General features: G+C 46.9%; 1 protein-coding gene across 2 annotated transcripts in view; it reads left to right on the forward strand.

The window, feature by feature from the left end:
* LOC105890963 (collagen alpha-1(XIX) chain) overlaps positions 1-25,000 on the forward strand; it is a 110,172-nt gene that overhangs the window by 63,900 nt on the left and 21,272 nt on the right. For both annotated transcript variants that reach the window (XM_031579222.1, XM_031579221.1), the window contains exons 24-46: positions 2,766-2,804; positions 2,971-3,015; positions 3,857-3,892; positions 4,567-4,611; positions 5,395-5,448; positions 6,059-6,112; positions 8,235-8,315; positions 10,811-10,852; positions 11,760-11,837; positions 12,128-12,163; positions 12,357-12,410; positions 13,101-13,154; positions 13,486-13,527; positions 16,041-16,145; positions 16,514-16,567; positions 17,196-17,249; positions 17,491-17,544; positions 17,679-17,732; positions 18,856-18,900; positions 20,610-20,660; positions 21,684-21,728; positions 22,771-22,797; positions 24,500-24,553. In XM_031579222.1, coding sequence (XP_031435082.1) covers positions 2,766-2,804; positions 2,971-3,015; positions 3,857-3,892; positions 4,567-4,611; positions 5,395-5,448; positions 6,059-6,112; positions 8,235-8,315; positions 10,811-10,852; positions 11,760-11,837; positions 12,128-12,163; positions 12,357-12,410; positions 13,101-13,154; positions 13,486-13,527; positions 16,041-16,145; positions 16,514-16,567; positions 17,196-17,249; positions 17,491-17,544; positions 17,679-17,732; positions 18,856-18,900; positions 20,610-20,660; positions 21,684-21,728; positions 22,771-22,797; positions 24,500-24,553 — 1,203 coding nt within the window. The remainder of the gene's footprint in view (positions 1-2,765; positions 2,805-2,970; positions 3,016-3,856; positions 3,893-4,566; positions 4,612-5,394; positions 5,449-6,058; positions 6,113-8,234; positions 8,316-10,810; positions 10,853-11,759; positions 11,838-12,127; positions 12,164-12,356; positions 12,411-13,100; positions 13,155-13,485; positions 13,528-16,040; positions 16,146-16,513; positions 16,568-17,195; positions 17,250-17,490; positions 17,545-17,678; positions 17,733-18,855; positions 18,901-20,609; positions 20,661-21,683; positions 21,729-22,770; positions 22,798-24,499; positions 24,554-25,000) is intronic.

Consider the following 25,000-nt stretch of genomic DNA (forward strand, 5'->3'; position numbering starts at 1 on the left):
GATTTCTTCCTTTTCCTCTTATTTGTAAAGATCCTGTCCAAGATATGGCAATAGTTCCCCCCATGAATATATTTAAAAACATCGGCCTAACTTTCTCTCTCACTGTTTGGGTCAGGGCTGTTGCCATAACGATTATCAGACGATGAAACAGTGGATGTGCTGACATGGGGGTTGCTAGCCTCAGAATCTACATATGACATATGACCGTACTTTAAGCAACAAACTGGACACCCTCTTGGTGTTTTCCACCTCCCTTCTTCTTTCTCCAGGTGCCCTTTATGTTCGCTCCATTTCTCGCAATGCGATTTGTTTTCGTAATGCGTTTGTTACACCCCAAGCAAACATTATCTCAGAATATATGCCCTAGTGTAGAGTGGCAATTAGGTGTATTTATGAGAATGCACCCGTAACCAATTGAGCCACTGGAATAGGCACAAGAAACACCGCTATTGTTTACACTCCTCTTAGATAGTTGAAGCCATGCCACCTGTCCCTGCATTAAAGCACTGAATTTGTTTATTAGCGGAGAAAACACAGAGAGCTTGCCTAAAGTCATGACTCCTGCGGTATATTGTTTTGTTTTTATAAATTATTTAATTATTTTGGCTATGGGTTGGCCAATGATACTGTGAGGAGCATTTTTTTGCAAACACATTGATTGAGATGAGAGGTCTGGTTATGTATGAACCATTCAAGGTCCTGTAAGGTGTTTTTCAAAGCTCTGTGATTATTTTAACATACCAGTGAACACAGACATAGGTACAAATTGGAAAACGTGTGTAAAAATATATTCAGTTTACATGGATCTTTAGAATGAAGCTATGCAGGAAGGACGTATACTGTACGTGTATCCTAGCACACTATTCATTATTTCATGCGTTCGCTGTGTCAGTTGATTGTTGCTGGTCTTGACAACAGTACTTTTCCATAATGAAGTTAGCAACAGTTTAATGAGACTTAGTGTGCAGAAATGAAATAGCTTGACTGAATGCAATCACTTTTTCAATTAGATCTCAATTAACAACACCACCTTTACCAGTTGGATGGTCTGCAGTGTCTGAAGTGCTTCGTAATGACGGTGCTATCAAAGACAATCTTTTGGTTTGCACACTACAGATCCAGACTTAGCAGGTTATTAGTCTATGAAATCAATTGCATGCTCCTCCTCTCACTACAGTCCTAATCCGTAGATAATTAGAAATTTAATTTCATTTGTTGGATGGCTTGACGTTGTTCCTGCAATTGGTAGTAGGCTTTTTTTTTTGCCAGTTGGCAGGAATTGAAGTTTTACCCCACTCCCGACAGCGAAATATCCTATCCCTGATATTCAAGCTGCTCTCGCTATCTCTCTCTCTCTCTGAGAGGAGAAAAGTTGAAAGCTGGAAGGAAATAGCCTTTGATTTCGATACCACGTCAAGACATTCCCTCTCTCCCCTGCATGGGGGGGTTGGGGGCAGCATGGGGGCCATTATTCCTGCTCTAAAAACCTTTTCCCCTGCTAGCTCCTCTCTCTGTTTCCTTGCAAGACTTTTTGAGGGGCTAATTCTCAGTGAGGTGAGACGGCGGCACTGCCAGAACAGCCTGTCCGTCACTCGCAGCCGAGGACACATGACTGGCAGGCTTTTAAGCTTCTAAGAGCCCAGCGGCTGAAGCCTGTGGATGCCGTGCGTAATGGGAGTCGTTTGTACTGGGATCAGTAGGGGCCCCCTTGCTTCCACGCAGAGGAGGGGCCACCTTCGACTTTATTTGCTGCCATCCCGACATCGTGCTCCTGAGCGTTATCCTCGCTTCGAATGTCATTAGCGCGGGATTAGCATTCAGCTCTGGTGGAGAGGAGGTCCAGGGGAGGAAGCAGGGGAGAGCTCCCGTGTCTTCTCCTGCTCCACCCAGCTGTGGCACCATGGGAAGTATTTCCTTGACAGGCGAGGCCATGCCGAGACTACTGTAGTGATGACATAGAGGGGGAACATTGAATTAAAGCTCAACCGATCTTTCTCCCCAAGGGGCTGGAGAACACGTAGGTCCGCAAAGCATCTCAAGACTCACACATGGCAGCACACAACCTCAGAGAGAGAGAGAGAGAGAGAGAGAGAGAGAGAGAGAGGGAGAGAGAGAGCACACATACACACAAATAGGGGGAGAGAAAAACCAAGGATTAGAGGAGGCCAAGAAGCCAGCTATAGATGATCTGTCCTTCAAGAGCTGTAGGCCATGTCCAAGCTGTCGGGTGTCATCCTCCGGTGAAGGTCTAGAGAGCTTCACTCTTTTGATTGCTCTCAGTGGGGAATTAGCTTTCTTTGGTGCCTGAGCAGGGCACCCATCATACTTTCAGATGGCTTTGAACTGATGGCTGCAAGGATGATGTTGAAATAAGAAAATATTTCAAAACACACACACACACACACACACACACAGAGACACAAGCAGCAGCTCGATTTAGCTTGCCCCCCCTGCATATACTCATCACCCAACACAACACATGCTACGACAATAACCCTCATATTTACGCCATAATTAATCTCAATTGTCAGCCACGGCGTCCTGGAGCCCTCAAATGCAATCGATCTCATTGTCAGTCACTCGGTTTTGCGTGCGGTGCACGGCACAGATGCCGGCAAGCCCACCGCTGCGTTGCTTCCAACGGTTGAAAGCAAGGACGCGTCGTGACTCATCCCGGGAGCCCCGACGGCCCGGAGATGAGCCTATGCGCTGCCAGATGTAATGACGCAGTTTAATTTAGCCGTCATCTTCTTGTTTCCCTCCAGGTGATGACAGCTCATGGTCTAAGGCACCTCTCTGGACCTGTAAGTAGACGAGTGTTTCTTTCGCTTCCTCTCTCTCTCTCTCTTCCTCTCTCGCTCTGTCTCTTCCTCTCTGTCTCATTCGCTCTTCACTGCTGGTAGATGCGGGTCATCTTTGGTCAACCTAACCCCCTGTTGTTGTTGTTGTTGTTTGTTTCTCCTGATTGAGGGAGAAGAAGGAGACAAGGGACAGAAAGGCGAGAAGGGAGATCAGGTAAGTGAAAGATGTCCCCCTCCCTTAAAACGAGACCTTTACATCTTTTCTGTCTCAAGTGTAGATGAACTGACAAGACGAGCTTCATCACAGTCACAAACCCCCCCCCTCAAAACGATCTATTTTTTGTAGACACGTCTGAAAGCAGAGGTCCTTCCTCGAGCGTTGTGCTGTTTTCTGTACCCCTGTAATTTGTACGGAGAGTGCATACTGCATAACTGGGTGGACTGTTATAGTATCCTCTAATCAGTGACCTTCTGTGCCGTATGTAACATTTACGGTGGCGGAGAGAAGAGGTCACGGAGATGAGGGCGCTGATGGCTTTTCTCGGCAGGGCGCCGCCACAGAGACACCCCTCTCTCTCTCTGTCGTGCTGAAAAGCCGAACGTCACGCAGCAACGTGGCTCATACAGAGAGGCTGGAAAGGCAGGATGCTTTAGAAAAAAACATGAAAAAATGACTTGAAAGCCTGATCCATCAGTCAAGGTTTTTTTTTGCCAAAGAGTCAGATACTTTCACCATCCACTAACAACCCGTGGGTTTTTATAAAGAGTAATCATACCAGGCATAGTGGAACACAAACGTATCATATTCATTATACTAGTGACACAAACGGTCTACACTACTTTATATTGTGCAGTTCATATCATTTGGAAGACTCGACAGTTGGAGTTAGAATGAAATATATAAAACAAGGTATATTAAATGAGCTACAGTGTTGTGCATAATGATAAGCATAGCCCAGTGGGTGATATATATATATGTTTCTATGGTGATATAGGTGAGGTGTATGCCGGTTTCACACAATCTAATGCCATCTTTTTTAAAATCTGTACAACAGGGAGAAATCGGAATCCAAGGACCCCAGGGTTTAAAGGTAAATACCATATAAAGGTTTCTAAAAGATTTCTCAACTGTGTCTGTTACTTTCAAATGAGTGGGTAGACTGATATTATACAATATACCAGAAGCTAAAAATGTGTTTCATGATATGGATCGACTACCCCCCCACCCCACCCCACCCCACCCCCCCGACCCAGCCAACCCTACACTCACACATGTTCGTAACAGAATAATACACTGCATGTTGTCTTTGTAGAAGAAAGCCGTTATGGAGCAGGTAGTCAGGGTGCTTCAGGGGAGCATGGTGGGAAGTTCCACTGGGAATAGAGGTGGTAGGAGCAGTGGAGGTATTTTAATTCACTCAGAGTTCTTCTATGAGTGTAGTCTCAGGAGTGTCAGGAGATTTTAGGAACTCTGTGCCACTCTTTCTTTCTCCTTCACCTGCCTCCAAGCCTCACAGCCATCGATTTTCTCAGAGTCTCACTCGATAATAAACGTTGTGGCCTAATTGTGGAGAAAAACTAATTTGAAGTTAAATGATTGTGCCTCTCTCTCTCTTTCTCTTCCTTTCTTTCTCTCACTATATTTCCCTCATGCTCTCCTCCTCGTCTACTTCCTTCTCCTGCCCCTCCTACTCTTCCTCCCCATCATCATCATCATCGGCATCGTCTTCTTCTATCTTTCTTCATACACCATCTGCTGACAAAGGGGTCCATGGGACTGCCAGGGCCACTTGGAATACCAGGCCCAGAGGTACGTGTCCACATCGTCTTCCATTACCACAACCAGCCTTGACACGTCTAAGACTCCTCATGCAAACAGCACAGGCTTCCACGCTGCCATCTTTCAGCTGGTGTTAATGCACACAGAAATTTCAGCGCCGCTGGGGAAAGTTGTCCATTTCTGTCTCCTACTTGCAGACAATCTAACCCTCACTTTCCCCAGTGCAACAGCAGCGAGATGCCTACACAGGCTGCTCCATAAAGCATTCAAGAGGCCATCCCTGAGCTGATGTAAAGCCTGACATTTGAAAGGCGATCTCCAGTGGTCTCCACAGAGCCATGTTTTGTTCCCTTTGCTGGCAGAGACCAGAGCTTCTATGTTGTCAGGCACTGTAGTCAGAGTGGTGCAAATTTGCTGCTAAAAATGGCAGAGTTCACTTAAAAGCCAACTCCATATCAAGGACAAGAACCATACAAACACACACACCCACACACAACCACATGCATAAGCTGTCTCTGTCTTTATCTCTCCCTCTCTCTCTCTCTCTCTCGCTCTTTCTCTCTCAAACACACACACATACACACACACACACACACACACACACACACACACACACACACATACATTTTACATACAGCACCAGCAGATGAGAAAATGTGACCCAACAGGCCATGCCATGCTTTTTCAGCTGAAGTTGAGCAGAGGTGTTAGGCACTAATGATTCTCATAGCTCGGGCTACAAAGGCGATTTCTATATTGTGTAAAGAAAATGAATTAAAAAAACCCTTTTCCTCTCTGTCATTGTGGTTGTAGGGCAAAGAGGGTCCAGCAGGGACAATCGGACTCCCTGGTGTTCCTGGAGAAGTGGTAAGTAACCATGGCGCCAGCCGAGTGGGTGTGTATGCCTCTCCCTCACCTCCTCTCCCAATCTGAAGCTCCACCATCTCTCACCCCAGTCCCCCAGCGCCAAATTGAAAGGAGAGAAATAAATAAAGAATACAATTCCAAGAGGAAGAAGAAAAAAGACGAGAGAAAAGAGAGTGAGAGAGAGAGAGAGAGTGAGAGAGAGTGAGAGAGTGAGAAAGAGAGAGAGAGAGAGAGAGAGAGAGAGAGAGAGAGAGGACAGGGAGAAAGGAAAAATAGAGGAAAGTGGTGAATTGTTACACTGACGATCAGTAATCAAATTTGAGGATTAATTAGTAGATAGAGGCAGATCTGAGTGCTTTATGTGTGAGGAACGTAGGCTGAGCCCAATCTGTTCCCAGCACCTGCTTTCCGTAATGAGCATCTGTCTTTATTCCAACGCAGGGGAGGGTGGAGGGAGAAAAAAGGCATTTCATAAATCCTGGGGTAAGGGAAATGATGTTGGAACAGCGGCTCGCCCGAGCAGTGAGGAGGACTAGATGAATGTGAGAGTGGAGTGAGAGTCCCGCGTGTGATAGATGTGTCTCTGTCTCCCTCTCTCACCATTTTACAGGGCTCACCGGGGGTACCAGGAGAACTGGGGAAAGAAGGGACTAAAGGAGACAAGGTAGTCCAAAACAGCGCCAAAATAAAACTCACCTGCATCACAAACACACACATACACACACACACACACACACACACACACACACACACAGATGCATAGTTTAGTGTGCTCTGAATGCATGCAAAGTACACTATCATTGGGAAAATGAATCACACTGCCAGTTTTTCTAGTTCAGTTGGTTACAGTGGTTGGTTGGTTAAGTTTGGATGTTTCATATCTGCTTGTTGACTGTTGACAGTAATTGTTGACACTTTTTCCCCTGCATGCGTTTTTTAAAGTATCTTCTCAGTGATAGATGTTCTATTGATGTGTGACACATAAACACCATTATATCTGCAAATGCGTAGAGCGTGAAAGTGAGATTTTGGCAGTCGGCCTTCATAAACAGGCCTATCTATTTTATCAAAGCTAATTGAAACGCTTGCAATCTCTCATATGTCCGCCAAGCAAGAGTGCAAGATTCGTCAGAGTTAACTGTCACTCACATTTGGTTCCCTGAGGTATATCACAAACTGTGGGGGGGGGACCTGAAAAGAATACATATGAGCTCAAGTATTGGAACTCCAAGCAACAGTCATTTCTCATTACATTTCCATCAGAGATGTGCAACAGGCCTGCAAAATGTCTGAAAGCCTAAGTGTGTTATTATTGGATGTTGTTGCCCATGGCATTTTGCAGTTCTTGAATCCCCTACGCTATCAGTGCACTGGCTCTTGTGTCATGCTTCAACTCGCAAGAATCATGACTTGAAATTGAAAAATCAACAGGGACAGTGCGCTGTATCAAATGAACGTCGAAAAAGCTAATATCCAGACCGAGTGTATGTATGATCGCAATACTACTCCGCGTTCTGTGCCTTAAATTATAGGTTATGTTGTCAGATGTTTGCGAAGACCACAGCAAGTCTTTTCCATATTCCATTATTTAAAATATGGAAAATGTAATGCGCCAAACCCACTACCACACTTAAAAGGCCCGTGTACTCTTTGCCGTCTCGAATAAGTCACTCGCGCTAGATGTTGCCAAAGTGACATCCAGGTATGTGTGTTTGTTTTGTGTATTACTTTGCTTTATTCCCACTCATCAGCTACACGCGTGTCACTGAACAAGCCCCCCCGGCACATTCCCTGTCAGCCTTAACACAATTAAAGTGACCTCATCTGTATGCAGGAGACGCCCTTGTGCTAGTGTTGTTCTAATCAGAAACCAAACCAGCCAGAGAGCTCTTAATGCATATAAAGATTTATTTTTTTTCCAGATCAATTAAATGTCTTTTTATATAGCACACTAAATTGTTTTGCACACATCTGGAATGTAAAAGTGTTTTTTGTTTTGTTGTAGCCGAATGCGATTTAGAAAACAATGTCGGCATATCCTGTTTTGGTTTCGTAGAATATCATTAGATGCTATTCTGTGCCCTGATGGGTTAGTCCTATAGCTACTGCAGCACTTCTTTAAAACTCAAGTTCAAATAGTGGTGTTTGTCAGCCTCTTTTGATGAGTTTTTCCAAACCGCAAATGGATTTGTAACTACTCAACACAAAATGAATGAAAAGGTTGGAATCTCTAGTGTTCACACTATTTTATTTTATGTTATTTACACTGTAAGACTTCTAAACGTCCTCTCATCCGTTGCTGTGTTTTCATAGAGATCTCTGCAAGCAGCTTTTCCATATTTATTCATGTAATTTGTGTGACGGCGGCGGCTAAAGTTAGCGCTTGATAGAGCGTCGGTCTGGAAGGCAGCAGGCCCCCCTGTGCTCGTCAGATGAGGCCCAAATGGCCGGACCAAAACAGATGGCAGAAACACTGCAGGCAGCGTCAGCCCTGCCCCTCCACACCCCCTCTCCCCTCTCCCCTCTCCCCTCTCCCACCCCCCCCCCACCCCTATCCCCTGCCGCTGTGTGAAATGATTCTGGGTGAGTGGCAGCTGCCCCCCACCCTTGCCCCTGCTCAACCCCCTGACCTGAACCACCCCACCCCCCACCCCCACCCCTCCCTGAACCGTGCCACTGCGTGCCCATCACCCAGCGAGATGACAAGGCCAATCTGTCATCGCGGCAACCTCCCGGCGATGAGGCCTGCCCGGCTCTGACTCACATCTGTTCCCATGTGACCACAGGGTGACGCGGGAGGAGTCACCGGACCGCCAGGCGAGCCCGGACCCAAAGGCGAGCCCGGCGAGGCAGGATCTGGAGGTCCGGTAAGTTGTCGCGACAAAAGAACATGGGTCAGACAAATGTTTTGACCACCCACTGCAGCCTTTTCTCATGATATTAGCTGTCAGTTTTAAATGGTTGAGCCACGCACAAGCTACTCATACTCGAGAGAAGCACAAAATGTCTCCCACTGCACTGCAGGGTGGTTTCATTGTTTTTGTTTGTGGGAGAAACTGAGGTGGTGTTGAGAGAAGTTGGTCTAGGTGCAACAAACTCCAGGGCGGTTAATGAGCCGGCACAGCTCTCAGTACCCATCCACTGTGCTCACAAACACACAAATACACACACTCACACTCACACATGCTGCTCAGAGTCTTCGCTCCATTCGGTCAGTTATAAATGGGTTTTAAAGCTTTTTGTCGGAGTGTTCACACTCTTGCTTTCAGTGTATTTGGCCTGTGACCATGCCTGTATTTTTGGCATAATGCAACTACTAAGTGAAAAATGTCAGGGCACAGAGGTAGAGGGAATTGGAATGTGGGAGAAGAGGAGAAATAACCAACAGGGAGAAAGACACTGAGAAAGGGAGGGAGAGGGGAAGTGTGGAATGTATACGTGCTGCCAGACACTGAGACTGGGTGTGTGTGGGAGTGTGTGTGTGGGGGGGTGGAGGGGTTGTTGGCCATTTCAATCAGGTGACGGTTCTCATCCAGAGCAGCATGCTTGACATCATGGATATGAAATGCTATTAGCTAATCCACCATTCAACAGCGGCGGCGGCGGTTAGCTGCGGCCCCACACTGCACAGGCTATCTGTCCCCATTTGCCTGGGCCCAGCTGTCACATACTTCATGGCTAAGAGAGCGGCTGCTGCTGCTGCTGCTGCTGCTGCTGCTGCTGCTGCTGCTGCTGCTGCTGTTTCACAGGCCTCCACTGCAGTCTCTGAGACACGGCGGTCAGGCCGCGGCACAAACCAATCCGTTCGCACGGGATAATGCCCTGACTGTTCAAGTGGTGTCGACACGTCGCTGTTAATTGCACTACGACCCGAACCAATTATGTTTGTTTGTACAGCAAAGAGATAAACTGCATATTAACTGTGACAGTGGGGCAACTCATCAAGCTTGCACAAATGTGCTCATTTGAGCAGTGCTATCAGGAAGATGGTGTGCTTGTGTCTGTGTGTGTGTGTGTGTGTGTGTGTGTGTGTGTGTGTGTGTGTGTGTGTGTGTGTGTGTGTGAGTGTGTGTGTGTGTCTGTGTGTTGTTTGTTTTTGTTTTTGTTTATGTGAGACTATATATGTGGGTGTGTGTTTTACACATGCATGTCTGTATGTGTGTGTATCTGTATGTGTATTTGTGTTTCTGTCTATGTGTGTGTGTGTGTGTGTATGTGTGTGTGTGTGTGTGTGTACGTGTGTGTAGGGTAGCATAGACAGCTGGGCAGTGGGCGGACTGCTCTCCCTTGCTCGCTTCCAAAAGTCTCATGATAGAACCTAGAATTCCTCTGGCCCGACACACCACGGCACACACGCCCTTTACTCCTTTATTCTCACAACAGAGAGAGAGAGAGAGAGAGAGAGAGAGGAAGGGAGAAGGAAATGGAGGGAGCTCATCCAGAGACAGATGTAGATCCAGCCATAAGATACTGTAGTTAGTGATAGAGTGATAGTAAGAGAGAGATGCCAAGATAAAGAGAGGTTACAAGGCCATAGGAGAAACAGAGAGAGAGAGAGAGAGAGATTAACCATGAACCATGAAAATCTGCTAGATATTGTATCTGCTCCAATCAAGTCACACAGATTCCTATCTCCAGTGGACTGTGGGCACAATTAGCAAGAGCCACCCATCTAAAGAGTTGTTCTTACGTGACTTCCCACATTCGCAGCAGTGTCACCCAGCTCTCAGGCTCCGCTTTGATGCCACCCTTTTGTCACTGACTACTGGACTCTTTGAAAAAAGTTCCCTTTCCTTCCCAAAGTGAGCGGCGCAGTTTGCTAACTCTGCAAAACTGCTGCAGTGGCCAGAAGAGAAGTTTGTGAGCATCTCATTTACATTGTGCAGCGCTGGGTGTGCTTGTAGCCCTAATGCATGCTGACTGCAGAAATCAATTTTCCATCAGTACAATACAGTAAATAATGCTTACAGTACACCCTAGACCAATCAGACCATTTTCTGTGTGCGTGTGTGAGTGTGTGTGTGTGTGTGTGTGTGTGTGTGCGTGTGTGTGTGTGTTTGTGTGTGTGTGTGTGTGAGGCACGGCTGTGTTGGTCACACTTCACATAAAAACTATTAAACAATGTTGTAAAGTCTATTGAACAGAGGTGTGAAACACAAGGCTGTATTGTGAAATGGTGGGATGTCTCTGTTGTATTTCCGTTGGACTCGATATAGGTTTTATTTACGGTGTCTTGGAGGCGCTGGACTGTTGCCTTCTCCCTTTCTTCTTCCATTTGCCTGTCGTACAAAGTAAACTGGCCATCTATGACTTTGACACGGAACAGATTTCACTGGTGCCACTGTCTGTTCTTCTCTGACAGGGAGGAGCGATGACCGGGCCAAGAGGATCTCGCGGGCCAAAGGTAAGACATGTTTACACACACACACACACACACACACACACACACACACACACACACACACACACACACACACACACACACACACACATGCAGATACACACACATGCACACACAGACACACACATGCAGACGACATACACACATATACACCCACACAAACACACACACTTACAGATACAAACACATGTACGCACAGACACACACATGCACAGACATGCACACACACACACACACACACACGCACACACACACACACTCAAACACACACACATGCACAGACATACACACACACACACACACACACACACACACACACATACAGATACAGACACACGCACGCACGCACAGACACAGAAACACACACACACACACATACACTCACACTCATGCATTACCTAAAAGGAGTATAGAGGAGTGGTTCAGACCACCCACTGTGCCAACTGTCTGCAGTATTTCCAAGGTTGAGCAGGCATACAGCATCTCCTGTGACGGCCGTCCACTTTAGAAAATAAACAGAAGGTTTAAAACGTTCCCTGTGCATCATGTCCACTGACTGCAGTCATCTGTTTTGTGATAGATGTTCTGGACTGCGGGAGTATTTAACCCTTTAAAGCTCTATATGGAAAGACGGGAAAGTAACTGAATGTTTCAGGTTGTTAAGGAATGTTACTGGTGTCATCCTGTGGAGTCTGCTGTCTTCCTTTCATATTTCACATTTCCTTTTTGGTTTGACACTGGTTACTGCTCTCTCTCACTCTCTCTCTCTCTCTCTCTCTCTCTCTCTCTCTCTCTCTATCTCTCTCTCTCTGTCTCTGTCTCTGTCTTTGTCTTTGTCTCTGTCTCTGTCTCTGTCTCCTTGTCTCTGTCTATCTATCTCTATCTATGTATCTATGCATCTCTTTCTTAGGGTGAAAGAGGTGTGCCTGGGCTTCCAGGAGACCCAGGAGAGAAAGGTGACCTTGGAATCGGCCTCAGAGGACACCCTGTGAGTCAGTCAACCACGCCTTTGCACTCCAGCTGTCCATCCATCTATCCATCGTAATACTACGCCCATCCAAAAAAAATGACTTTAGAGCTAGACTGCAGTGAAATGTTAAACCTCAAAAAGAAATAACCCCATTCTCTGTTTAAATGATGGGACTGAATTGAGGCTTTTGAAGCCGACTGCAGTGTCCTGTATGGGTGTGCGTTGGCTGGCAAGGCTTCACTCAGTCTAGATAAAAGGATGTCACATCACGTTTGCCACGCTCTAAACAATACAGGTGTGTCTTACAGGGTCCTATGGGAGGCAAGGGGGAGCCAGGCTTTGAGGTAAACAACACATGAAACAAACAGATAAAATGATCCTACAGTTGTTTTCATAAAGTTTTTTTACAAAGTTTTTCTCTCACACTTTATTATAGGAGAGAGTAAAGGTGTGGGCAATGTTGGTTAGGCAATGACTCACTGTGTGTGTGTGTGTGTGTGTGTGTGTGTGTGTGTGTGTGTGTGTGTGGTCACACAGGGTCCCAGAGGGCCCCACGGAATGTCAGGTCCCGCCGGGCCACCCGGCAGTGAGGTAGGACAGAACCGCCCCCCCCCCCCCCCCCCCCCCCCGTCCTCTTAACCCGCAGAAGTCACTGACTGACTCATCTCTCCACTTCTGTCTCATTCTGTCTTTTTCGCTTGTCCTTGTTCTCTCTCTCTCTCTCTGTCTCTCTCAATCTCTCAACCGCTCCCTTGTCCTCATTTGTTCCCTGTATATCTTTCATCCTGTATAGATCTCTCTCTCCCTCTTTCTCCCTCTCTCTCTCTATCTGTGGTGTGAGTGTGTCTGTGTCCATGTGTTTATGTGTATTTCTTTCCCATCACCCTACACACACACCCTCCTTCTTCCCTCCCTCATTTTCCATACAAAAAAGCATGCAGGAGCATCTAAAAATGGAATTCTAAACATAATTTGGCTTGTCTCTGTGCATGGGGGTGCGTGGGGGGGTGGGGTGGGGTGGTGGTGGTGGTGGTGGGGGGGGCGGTGGTAAAGGTTTGGGGGTGGGTTGAATTGCATCACCCATTCTACCCACGTCCCCCTTCAGCTAGATGAGTGTCAAAGCTGAGTCTTCCATTTTCTGTGTGCAGATGTGTGTGCGTAACTGTGTGTGTGTGTGTGTGTGCGCGACTCTGTGTGTGTGTGCTCGCAAGCCAGCGTGTATCCCTAACAGTGTCACAGGCCAAGACCTGATTAGCTTGCATGTGTGTCTCATTTGTAAAGGGTCCCTCGGGTCGAGAAGGCAGGCCAGGCCCCCCCGGACCCCCCGGCGAACCGGTATGTAAGCTGCTCATCACACACACGCACACACACACACACACACACACACACACACACACACACACACACACACACACACACACACACACACACACACACACACTTTCTGCATGACACTTTGCATCCAGCCCACATAATGAGTTCTGATCACACCTGACACCCAGCACTGGAAACACCTCCTGCTGTAGCCCCTTCTGTGAACTCCTGTGGTTCTAAACCTAGATATCCAGATACAGCAGTCAGAAAAGCACACAACCATCTGTCACCTTGTCAAAATAATGCTTAATAATACAATCATGCTAATTCAATTACATGTTTTTTTTTGTAGATTGCACTACCAATTGTTGGAGACATGAGTGCTTTACTCAAGGTATGGCTATTTTCCTTTCCGTTCTTTCCGTCTTTGACAAGCCACTACAACAGGGTTTTTCTAAAAGCAATCTAATTGTATTATTTGCTGCATTACTCGGCTCTGGCTAATAAAATCCCAGCACATAACATTGCTCTCAGTAGGCCCCAGTGCTAAATGAGTTAAAGCAGGAAAGAGAACCGCTTATATAGTGATGCTGTGTTCATGAGAAAGTTATTGGTCTTTGTTCTGAAATGCAGGGGTGAGAAAGCAACAGTGGGGAAAACTGTGGGAAAATGACTCCTTGACTTCTTTTTCACCGACATTAATGTGAAAATCTCTTCTAGCGAAAGCTCGACAGTGCCTCCCTCAGGATTAGATTGTAAACAGCAAGTTATAAAATGATAATTGGCGGACAAATATGGAAATCCGCAGCTGTTGGTAAGGGAGAATGCAGTTAATTCAGCATAGATATGAACTCTGAAGAACAAACATTTCAATCCGCACTCTCCTCCTTCTCCTTCCTGTGTTGTGTCTTTTGTGGTCTGTGTAATCACACATTTATTTTCATGCATATTCTCTCTGTAGAATTAAAATTTGTTCATGCTTTCAGGCAGCACCCACATACACCAACACACATTTTCATTGTGCATTTAGTCAAAACAAAAGTGAGTGAGTCTTACTCCAGTTACTGCTTGAGTTAAGCGACGTCTGTCAGTCTGTCAGTCTGTCAGTCTTGCAGATAAAGTCATCATATCTCTCTCTCTCTCTCTCTCTCTCTCTCTCTCTGAATTTTTCTCTGAGAGGAAAAAAAAGTATCTTCTAGTGACAGACGAGAACACCATTCGGTCCATGCGGTCGAGAGAGTCTGACTGCGGAGAGATAGCATTTTATCTCCTTCAACGTTCATGCACACTGTTTCCACGCGGCGAGAGAGACAGAGATCAAAACACGCTTGAATCTTGAGAGAGGGAGAGAGAGCGTTCTCCTCCTGGTTGGGTTCCTCTCTGTGGCCCTCTGAGAGTGGTGGAGTTGAGGATGAGGAGGAGGGGGGGGGGGGCAGAGGACTCCAACAAGGCCACATCTTTCCATGGCGTGGCTACAGCGTTTTCTGCTTCTTTTTTGATGAAAATCTGCTTAAATGCAAAGCTTGAGGCATGGAAGTCGAGTAGAGGGCTTGCCTTTATATGTCACAGACATAAAGAAATCTGCTTTTGAAAATAGAAGAACAACAGAAGAAGACATTTAACACTAGAGCTAAATGAACCTTGTTGTTGATACAAGACCTTATCACCAGACGTCTCTGCTCTATGTTTTTCTTCAGAAAGAGCGTTACATTTCTTTTGACATATGTTTTACCTGCCTGTCTTTGCCAACTCTTAACTCTTTCATCCCAGCAGTGTCTACTGCAAACAGCAACAGCCCAATTATTTGACATGTTTTGTGACGTCTAAAAAGTGTACAAAACAGCAGCATGAAAAGGCAATGTTCAGATAATGTTCACCCTCTCCATTCCCTTACAAACACCCTCATCTCCCCAGTCTTCCCTGGTGGCGAATCGTCTTTGGCTGTCTCAGACCTGTGTAATTTACTAATTGACTGTAATCCAGGGAGAGACTGAAGCGCACCGTAAGTGCTCTGGTCCAAACAGCCTCTGCATTTTCACCTATTCATCCGGGCCGGCTAATGCACGGGGAAATTGGTACCTTCAAAAACGCTCTGGCAGAAGCGGCAGCTCTGTAACTAAACAGAATGTGAAATGTCACCGCTTCTCTCTCTCTCCTCCCCTCCTCCGTATCCCCCCAAAAACCTCCCTTGTTACTGCAGACCTTTGATTATGCAGAGGGGGAGAGAGAGAAAAGCCTAAAGAGGGAGAGAAAAAAACTCTCTCTTACACACCTTAAAGAGGGGGGCAGATCGGGTTTTGTTTCATTTTCACCTCGCAAAATGCTTTTACCGCTGCAGCGGGATCCTCCTCTGGGGATCCAGCCCCTTGCATAACAAGGTTAAAGATCTTGATTAAATCTGTGTTTGCCAGAAATGAAACATCTCTTTTGTTTTCCGCCGCCTGTAAGTTCAAATGTGAAAATGAAAGGTAATGCACATGAAACTAAGTGCAGTTCAGACTAATATTCAAAGCACAGTTCAGAGGAAGAAAGGGTTTTCAGTCATGAGTAACAACTGACTTAATGTTACATGTCCTGCTTGGTTATGCATCACAAAATAGACGGTTTTGGTTTCATTTGTATGTTCTGAAGTGATGCAGTAGCATGCAGACTCAGTAAAAGACAAAGCAGTCGTGGGGCTGCCTGAGAGTCCTTCACAGGTATTGTTTTGGCGAGGGTTGGGAGCGGCCTCTCTCTCAAAATTCCATTCACCGTGTACCTTCACCATCTAGCAGGCTGTGATGCCCAGCAAGACACACAGAGCACAATAGCCGTAATGACCTGCACTCAGGCCTTGCCCTACTCTCTCTCTCTCTCTCTGTGTCTGTGTGTGTGTGTGTGTCTGTGTCTGTGTGCGTCTGTTGGCAGAATGCCTGCAGTGTTTGCCAGACGAGGGTGCCAGGACTGACCGGCCAGAAGGGTGAGAAGGGGTCTCATGGTGTGTTCGGCGCCCAGGGCATGGAGGGGGAGAAGGTAGGAGGCGCGCCGCAGCATGAAGCTGATGGCTGTTCTGCCAACGTGCCGAACCATTTCTGTTTTTCTGACACCTTCCTGCAGGATGCCCGTGTTACCCCAGGAAGTGTCTGATGGGCTTTGTCTCGTCATCTCTGTCTCAAGAGTCAGAGTGGCGAGTGTTGGATAGTATTAAAAAAAGAGTGAGATGTGGTGTTGTTTTTGGAGGTGTTTTCTAAAATCCGCCATTTTCCCAAAACAAATGAATAAATGTGTGGGTGCATGTGCCCGTGGATTTCGATGTGTGTGTGTGTGTGTGTGTGTGTGTGTGTGTCTTTCCATGTCTTTGAATCTACACATGTAAATACAGCGCATTGTTTTCCAAACAGGGCGATCAGGGTCTGCGTGGTCCGGTGGGCCATCCAGGGATAGAAGGCCCTAAGGTAATGCAGCAAGCTCACAGTGAAGCCATCTGAGCCGTCACCTTGCACCCACTCAAATCACCAGCGGCCATCATTTTATAACCCAGACCACACATCCACACATGACTACCACCAGCAACCCAGACAGTGGGCTTAGCCAAAACAAACAAAGCTTTCAGCAAGGACTAATTCAAGTAAATGACATACATTGATAGCTGATATCTGTCAGTTACTGCACAAACAATACCATAGATGCTCCCATTCTGTACAAATTAGTCAGACGGATTGAAAAATTGTTTTTTCTTTCTATACATTTATGTCGCTAGTCATCTCGCGCATTAAACCTTACTTTTTTGGTCCTCCACCTGCTGGTATGTGTTGATGCACTTGTTGCCATGGTTGCAATGGAATATGGTGACATTGAACCCCATGTAATCACTGTGTTGCTATTGAAAGCTGGCAACTCAAGTCAGCTATGAGAAAACAGACTGGGCTTCTGTTAGCAGACCCTGGAGGTAGATTGTGACTCGACAGGTGATGACAGAGGATGAAATAGAGTTGAGGTGTGAAGAATGGCGTCTTGCCTTTTGCAAATTTTTATTTTTTTTGTTAACCATTTGCTTTTGAAATCTGCTGCTTGACTCCGCAGGGAGTGAAGGGAGAGCGAGGATTCCCGGGACCGCTGGGCGACAAAGGAGACGAGGTGAGAGGAAAAGAGAGCAAAGAAATCTAAAACTTAAAAAAGATATTCCCAGGCTGCTGAGGTACTCTGAGGTACGGTTCAGAGTTAGAATGGGATCTGATGCTCAGATGAAAATGTATTGGTTGTTTGGTATCAGCAGCATCTAATGTTGGCTAATCAAATGATAGACACACTCTCATTCCCTCTCTCTCTCTCTCTCTCTTTGTCTTTCTTTTTCTCTGTTTCTCTCTCCTCTCTCCAGGGGCCCCCGGGTATCCCAGGATTCGTCGGTGCTACTGGGCGTACTGGTGTTCCTGTGAGTAAAGCACAACCACACAGAACTAACTAAGACCGAGATGATCCTAGACAGACTCAAGCAGTATTATTTGCCGGCTTGTGTTTTCAGAAACCCGTGTGATAGCACTGGATGCTTTTCTTTTTCATTTCCAGGGTTCAGTGGGAAGACCAGGTCCTGTTGGCCCATTGGGGACAAAGGGAGAAAGAGTAAGTTTTTTATGGAATATGGAACACTTATTTGCAATGGAAAGCACTCACACTCGGCTCCTGGTTCAAGCCTCACTAGGTAATCCCAGCGAGCTGCGAGTAAAGATCTCATTGTAGAGTGAGAGATCCCCCGTAGCTTCAACTTTATATGCCCATCATGCAACACATCATCCCACCGACTCGAGGTACTGGCGACGCACCACTCTGTCTATGGCTCACGCGCTGCACAAGTTCATTCCGGTTCCAGCTTTTGCGGAAACAAGGGGTGAACTTCCTGGTAATGAATTCGGAGGAGCAGCATGCAAAGTTAAGATTGAAGATGCCTCTTGATGTATTGGATAAGCACGCAGCATGCCCCGCTACACTCCCCGACACACTGCAGAGAGGGAGAGAGAGAGGGAAAGGGAGAGAGTGAGGGAACGAGAGAGTAAGAGAGAGACGGAGAGGGAGAAGTATCGTCCTCTGTCTGCCAGGAGGCCATGCTGGGGACTAATCCAATAGAGGCAGAGGTGTATTCAATCTCCACTCACAGGTTTTCCCTACCTGAGCCACGGAGGCCTATTAGGATTCATGCTGCAGCACAACAACAGAATGGAAGCCTCTGTGCCTCCTACAGTGGGCCCTGTAAACACACACACACACACACACACACACACACACACACACACACACACACACACACACAAAGACACACACACACACACACACACACACACAGACACACACACGGGTGGTGGAGAGACAAGATGTTAATGTTGCATAGTCAGAGCACCATTGAATGTCACTGATGCACTTCAGATGAGGAGGATAAAGGACTCCGTGGGTTGCAGGGACACGTTGAGCTCAAGAAACACAAGGGGAAAATGGATGTGCACATTTACAGTATTTGTATAATGTTTTTAATGCTTCCTGAAATGATACAGTGTATTGCTAACAATCTCAAGGTCACCCACTCTACCCCCCACCTCCCATCCCCGAACACCAGGTGCTTATAGACTGTATGTGTATCATTTCCAAGTACTTTAAACTTTCACTTAAAACAAACATAAAGTAAACATCTGCTACCTGACTAGATGGCAATGTGCTTACACGTTCTCACTCTCCTTCTCGTGCTGTTTTTCAGGGCAGTGAAGGAGCCCCAGGACGACCTGGACTCCCAGGCCCACCTGTAAGTTCTGTTAAAGCCTTACTTTAACTTTAACCACCAGAACAGGATCTTTACAAGCATGTCATCCGCTCAAACAGTGAAAACACACAGCTAAGAAGGATTATACCAATTCATATTAGGTATCGTTATTACATAGCTTATAACTGCTAAATAATACTTAGTAATACTTACAAGTACTTACAGGCATGTCAGTAAATATTCCACATCACTAACCCTAAATAAAATACTACCTATAGCTTCTAAGATGCATGAAAATCTGAAGTACATTTTTCTTCTAAACGATTCCAGTATAAAGTGAATAGTATCTACAGACACTGGGCCAAAGGATGTGTGTGATCATCAATTGTGTCTGCTAAACTCACCCATGAAGAACTGATTGCATTGACGTCATTGAATGTTTTTTCTTTAATCTCTAAAAGAGTAGCGGTAATATTTCCTTTCAGCTGAAGATCAAACTAAGGTAAAGGGTCCAGTGCAGATCTTAGATCTTAACCTCTACTAGTGGGGGAGCACGGGGGCTGTTAAGAGCTCTCCATCCCCACTGCTCTCTGTGGCCCCCACATATCAAAGACCACTGATTAAATGATACGATGAAAGTGAGTGAATACACCATGGTTGTAGAGAGACCTTAGGCCTGTGTGACCCCCCCCCCCCCCCCCCCTGCAACACACACACACATATACCACACACACAGTCAATCATGCACAAACACATGCACACACATACACACTCACACTCACACTTGCACACATACACACACAAACAGACACACACACACACCTGCACATACACAAGACCTTTAAGTAAGAAGTTCCAAAGGTAGATCTATAATTCATCTGACATCCCCTTGAACCTCCACTCGCCACACACCCCTACCCCACCCCACCTCCTATATCCCCCACCATCAGTCCCCCACCAACATGCCCACACACCCCCATCTCACCCTCTATATCCCCCACCAGCAGTCCCAACATGCCCGCCACAGCCTCATATACTCTGGCCTCAGACACACCACTCCTCTCTCCTCTCATCATCCCTCTCCTCTCCTCCTCTCTCCTCCCCTCATTCCTCTCCTCTCCTCTCCTCTTTGAAAAGGGCAGGGCAGACATCATGCTTTCCAATGAGGACCTTGACACCTCTTCCCCTCCAGTAAAAAATCCCTATGCATCACCAGGCCCATAAAAGCGGGGTGTCTTTGCTCTTGGGGGTGTCACTGCAGCCACTTCTCACGTTGTTACTCCCCCCCCCACCCCACCTCTGTTGGCTGCACTTTCTGCAGATCAATATGCTTCTTTGTGGGGTTTTTTTCCCGTCTCAAAGATCAATGTATTCCTGCGGTGGTAATAAAATAATCTCACCCCTAGATCTAAGAGAAAGAAGTGAGCTAAGACAAGTATGTCCATTTCTCTCCCTCCCTCTCTCTCTCTCTAGCCCCCCTTCTCTCTCCCTTCACGTTTGTTTTTATTTTCTGTGATTATGGGCTGGCTCGGCTATTGATCTGCTTCATACTGCTGTTAAGACTTAACAGAGTGGGGTTGATGTACCTGGGGGTTGGAGTGTTATAAGCAGACCAGTCCTGCAGAAGAGCAGCGAGCAGTGTGAGAGTGCTTCACAGCCGAGAGACAGAGAGAGAGGAGAGGAGAGGAGAAGAGAAGAGAAGTTGTTTGTGTTTGTGTTTGTGTTTACTCTGATTCATTTTTCATGTGCAGGGCGTACCTTACGTGGAGGGCAAAGGGATGAGTAGTCTTTACAAACTACAGGTAAAGCCAACCTCTCGCAGGTACCGCACAACACATGCTCACAAACATGTCAAGTAATGCCTTTTACCTCCACAAAGCAAAGAGGGCAGAGTTGTCTTCTTTTAACCCAAACAGCAGACATTTAGGCCCGTTTCACACCCACTGTGTTAAGTGTGCGTTGCGGCTGCGTTACCTGTTGATTTTTCATTGCGGCGCCCGTGTTAACAGGTTAGAGCGTGCACACTGCCTGCGTGTGACGCCCATGTTAACAGGTTAGAGCGTGCAAACTGCCTGCGTGAGACGGCCATGTTAACAGGTTAGAGCGTGCACACTGCCTGCGTGAGACAGGCTTATCAGGCACAGCAGCAGTTTTGGCGTGAAGTCTATTTATGACGTGTGATGAAAGCCGTTCTCGGCAAAAACAGACTGTAAAAATATAGTCATATAGTCATCATACCAGCAAAATTACATGAACTGACATCTTTCACTGCAGTTGCCATGTCTGGGCGATGTGTCACAGAAATATAAATATTATATTTTTGAACCATTTTAGCAATTGCATCTTATGAAAGGGAAAAGAGGAAGGTACATGTGTACTATATAGAAACCCAATGTAGCCTAGAATTGCATTGTATAGATAAGTTAGGAGCCTAGATTTCTGTAGCTCTCTCACTGATTTCTGGTTACAACTACTCACCTTTCTGAAACTTTCTTTCCACGCATGAACGATGGATGATACCAAACTGATAGTGTATTGACGGCCATTATCAAAGGCGAACTCAGTGCAGAAAAATAGGGCTGGCAGTAGCAGCACTGCAGGAGACATGTCGGCGGTGTGAATAAACACACGCAACCGAGACGCACCAGATCCGCGACGCAGCCGCCAGGCACACGCAGCGCAGGCAGTGTGAAACAGACCTTATTCAGGGTGTCAAGTATTTCAGATATCAAGAGCCATGGCAACTGAAGCAATCTATAAACTTTTACTTACCGCCTTTACGACACTGTAAATAATGTATAATGTGGGAAATTGTGTTCACACAGAGTGGCGGAGCCAGCCTTGGACATCCAGGACCACCAGGTCTTCCTGTGAGTAACTATACATCACACCATATGGCTTCTATTGTGTCAAATGCTTCCAGTCAGTTCAATAAGATGTTAGATGTTTAGCTTGGTTTATGGAGAAAAGCCAGACACTTGGCAATCATACCACAGACCATGTTGTGTAAGACATTTGGACTTTCCATGTTCAAGCATGGTACCTCAGCGGGGTCTCTCTCGAAGTTAAGAGGGAAGCTCTGACAGATGCCTGAGAGACTGAAGGTGTAAGGCGGGCGTAATTGAAATGCAGAGCATAGTAAGCGAGCAAGTGTGTGTGTGTGTGTGTGTGTAAGTGTGGTAGCCATCTTACGGCCAGCACCGGCGTCTGATTTGCTTATCAATCCCCCCGACGTCCAGACTTATCTGCCCGTCTGTAATCCAGCCCTACCCCACGGAGAGCAGACGTCTCCTCGCAGGGTCCCCAAGGAGGCGCACGGAGGGAGGGGGGTGTTTGTGGTGCTGGGAGTCAAAAACACTTCCCCGCCTTATCAGCAGGCTGCAAAGAAAATAACAACGAGAGAGAGAGAGGGGGAAAAAACAAGCCACTTGAGTTTAAAGGAACATATCCCTGGAAAAAAAGGCTTGAGATGTTTAAAGGTGTCGATGGAGGAACCCAGGGGGGAGGTCTGACTTTCATTGACCCCAAATTAGACAAGCTTTACCTGCCCTGACCACCCCTTCTCCACCATCAGACAGAAAAGACTAGAGGAATACCAAGAGGGTCCTCTAGATGCAGACTGAGAAGGTAATATGTGGGGGTTAGAGGCAGCTCATTTACTCCCCTCTCAGCTGGGAGCATCACGTGTGGAAACTGAGGAGAAAAACACGTGTGTGTGTCTCCTGCGAAATTGTACCATGTTGTTGTAAGATCAGCCTAGTTCCTAGTTGCCTCACAGATTTTCATGTCTGGTCTTGTCAACAGCCAGGCAAAACAAAATGTGTTTGTTATGTCCAGGTACCCTTAGCATACATATAGAAGGTGTTTGTGATGAATTACTAGCTGGATCTAACCTTCCTCTGCTTCTCTTAGGGTCCCAAAGGAGATGAGGGGAGACCAGTAAGTATTACGCGTCACCTGTGTTATTAAGTGTGAGTGTGTGTGTGTGTGTGTGTGTGTGTGTGTGTGTGTGTGTGTGTGTGAGAGAGAGAGAGAGAGAGAGTGAGTGTGTGTGTGTGTGTATGTGAGTGAGTGAGAGAGAGAGAGAGAGAGAGAGAGAGAGAGAGAGAGAGTGAGAGTGAGAAAGACGCCTTGTGGCTGGTCCCCCTCCGAAACGTACCTGCAGTGGATTTTTCTGGCTCAGCAGAAGTCAACCTTGTTGGGGCCTAGCAGGCGCCCATTCAGCCACGACCCAGCTCGACACCTCCATTCACAAAAGAGTGCTCAAGCATACACACACTCTGCCACATGCCAAAATCAAATTGCCATGACACATCCTGCTGCCAGCGGGAGCTGGTGAACCCTCGGCGCTCCCCGCGCGTTTGATCCATGTGCAAAGTAAACCCCTCTTGGCAAGTCAATAGAAACAATGCCGGCCACCGGCGGTCGCAACAATACAGTGACAGCCTCCAGCTTCTCCACTCCCCGGCACACACGCATACATACAACACCCCCCCAACATCCTCGTGGGGGCAATCACAACTGCAGTTGTTCTAGCATCAAGCAATTTTTCACCAGGATGTTAATTTGACATTTGAATAAATAGTCCCCGCAGCCCTGAAGCTGTGGCAGAATTGCCCCAATCCGTCTCACGGCTCAGGTTCTCTTTCTCTCTCCCTGCTCCGTGTCACTCATGGACACACTACACACACGCACACACACACACCCTACACACACACACACACACACACACACCCTACACACACACACACACACACACACACACACACCGTCACCATCACTAGCTTCCTAGCAGTCTACACGTATGGTAATGGGCCTCTCTACTGTGAAGTGTGTGCACCTTGCTGGTCTGCCGCCTCACTAATAGTACTCCTCAAGCACGGGCCGATCAGAGGAGCCAGGCCCATTTCAATCTGTTTTTTTTTTTATGGCTTCAGTGCTGCAGCCGCGTTTTACAAGAAGATAGTGACAGATAAATGCCATGTCGTTTTGAAATGTGCTTGGACAGCGGAGGCGACAGCGTTGGCAGCCTGAAGGGGAAAGAGACAACACAGCACACCTCTGTATTTCGCTTGTCAGGGACACAAGTGATGGAATTAGCGGCGCGCCCTGCCAAAACGTTGCGTGGAGATAAGCAACAGATTTTTAATTGAAATCCCAGGCATCCAGCTAATGTCTTACTCATTACATTAAGTCCCATGGCACATAAGGCAGAAAATCCGTCACAGCAGACAAGTCATTACATTCCCAAGACTATTGCTCTTTCTGTTTCTCCGCTCTCTCTTCTTCCCTTCCCTCTCTCTTATCCCTCCCTCTTTGAACTCTTTTCCTCTCTCAGTGACACACACACAGTTGTACTGTACTCTTCTCCTGCCAATCTTTTCTCTCTCTCTGTCTCTCTCTGTCATTTTCTTTCTCCTTCTCTCTCTGTTTCATTTACATATTCCCCCCTTAAGATACATTTGTTATATATGTATATGTTTACATGGTGGCTTTGTTGAATAAAGGAGACCTGCAAAGTCTCTCTCTCTCTCTCTCCCCCCTCTCTTGCTCTTACACACACGCGCGCGATATTTCTATTCCTGTCGACTCTTCCTCTTCCTCTTCCCCCGGTGTTGAAGCCATGTGTCTTTTGTGCCAGGGGGAGCTGGGTTCCATGGGATTGCCGGGACTCGAGGGACTGCCCGGTGCCAAGGTAAGCCTCTGTGAAAGCCACCGCCTGCTCGCCTGCTCGTCCGCCCTCCACAGCCTCTCATCCCGCGTGACCTAACCAGATTAGAGGGAGCCACTGTAAGCCTCCCCGCACTCTCTCCTTCCCTGGCCTCAGCACATTTCGCTACTGTGAGACTGTGTGACATGACATTACTAATGTGGAACCAGTGGGCCTCAGGTTGAGGCCTAGGGGTAGAGGGCGGGGGTGGGGGGTGGGGGGGTTAGTTCTCCAGGCTCCTTGGATGTTTCTGCATGATTTTCCTTTAAGAGCTCGGGTAAAAAAAGGCGGAAAGCGTGGACAGAGAAAGAGAATAAACCGAATGAGAGAAAGAAACAGAGAGAGATAGAGAGCGAGAGAGAGGTGGGGATAAGGGAGAACGGGAAGCAGGGGAAAGGGATGAGAAATAGAGAGAGATTGAGATATGGCACA

The sequence above is a fragment of the Clupea harengus genome, chromosome 13 (assembly GCF_900700415.2).
Source record: "Clupea harengus chromosome 13, Ch_v2.0.2, whole genome shotgun sequence".
NCBI classification, from domain to species: domain Eukaryota; kingdom Metazoa; phylum Chordata; class Actinopteri; order Clupeiformes; family Clupeidae; genus Clupea; species Clupea harengus.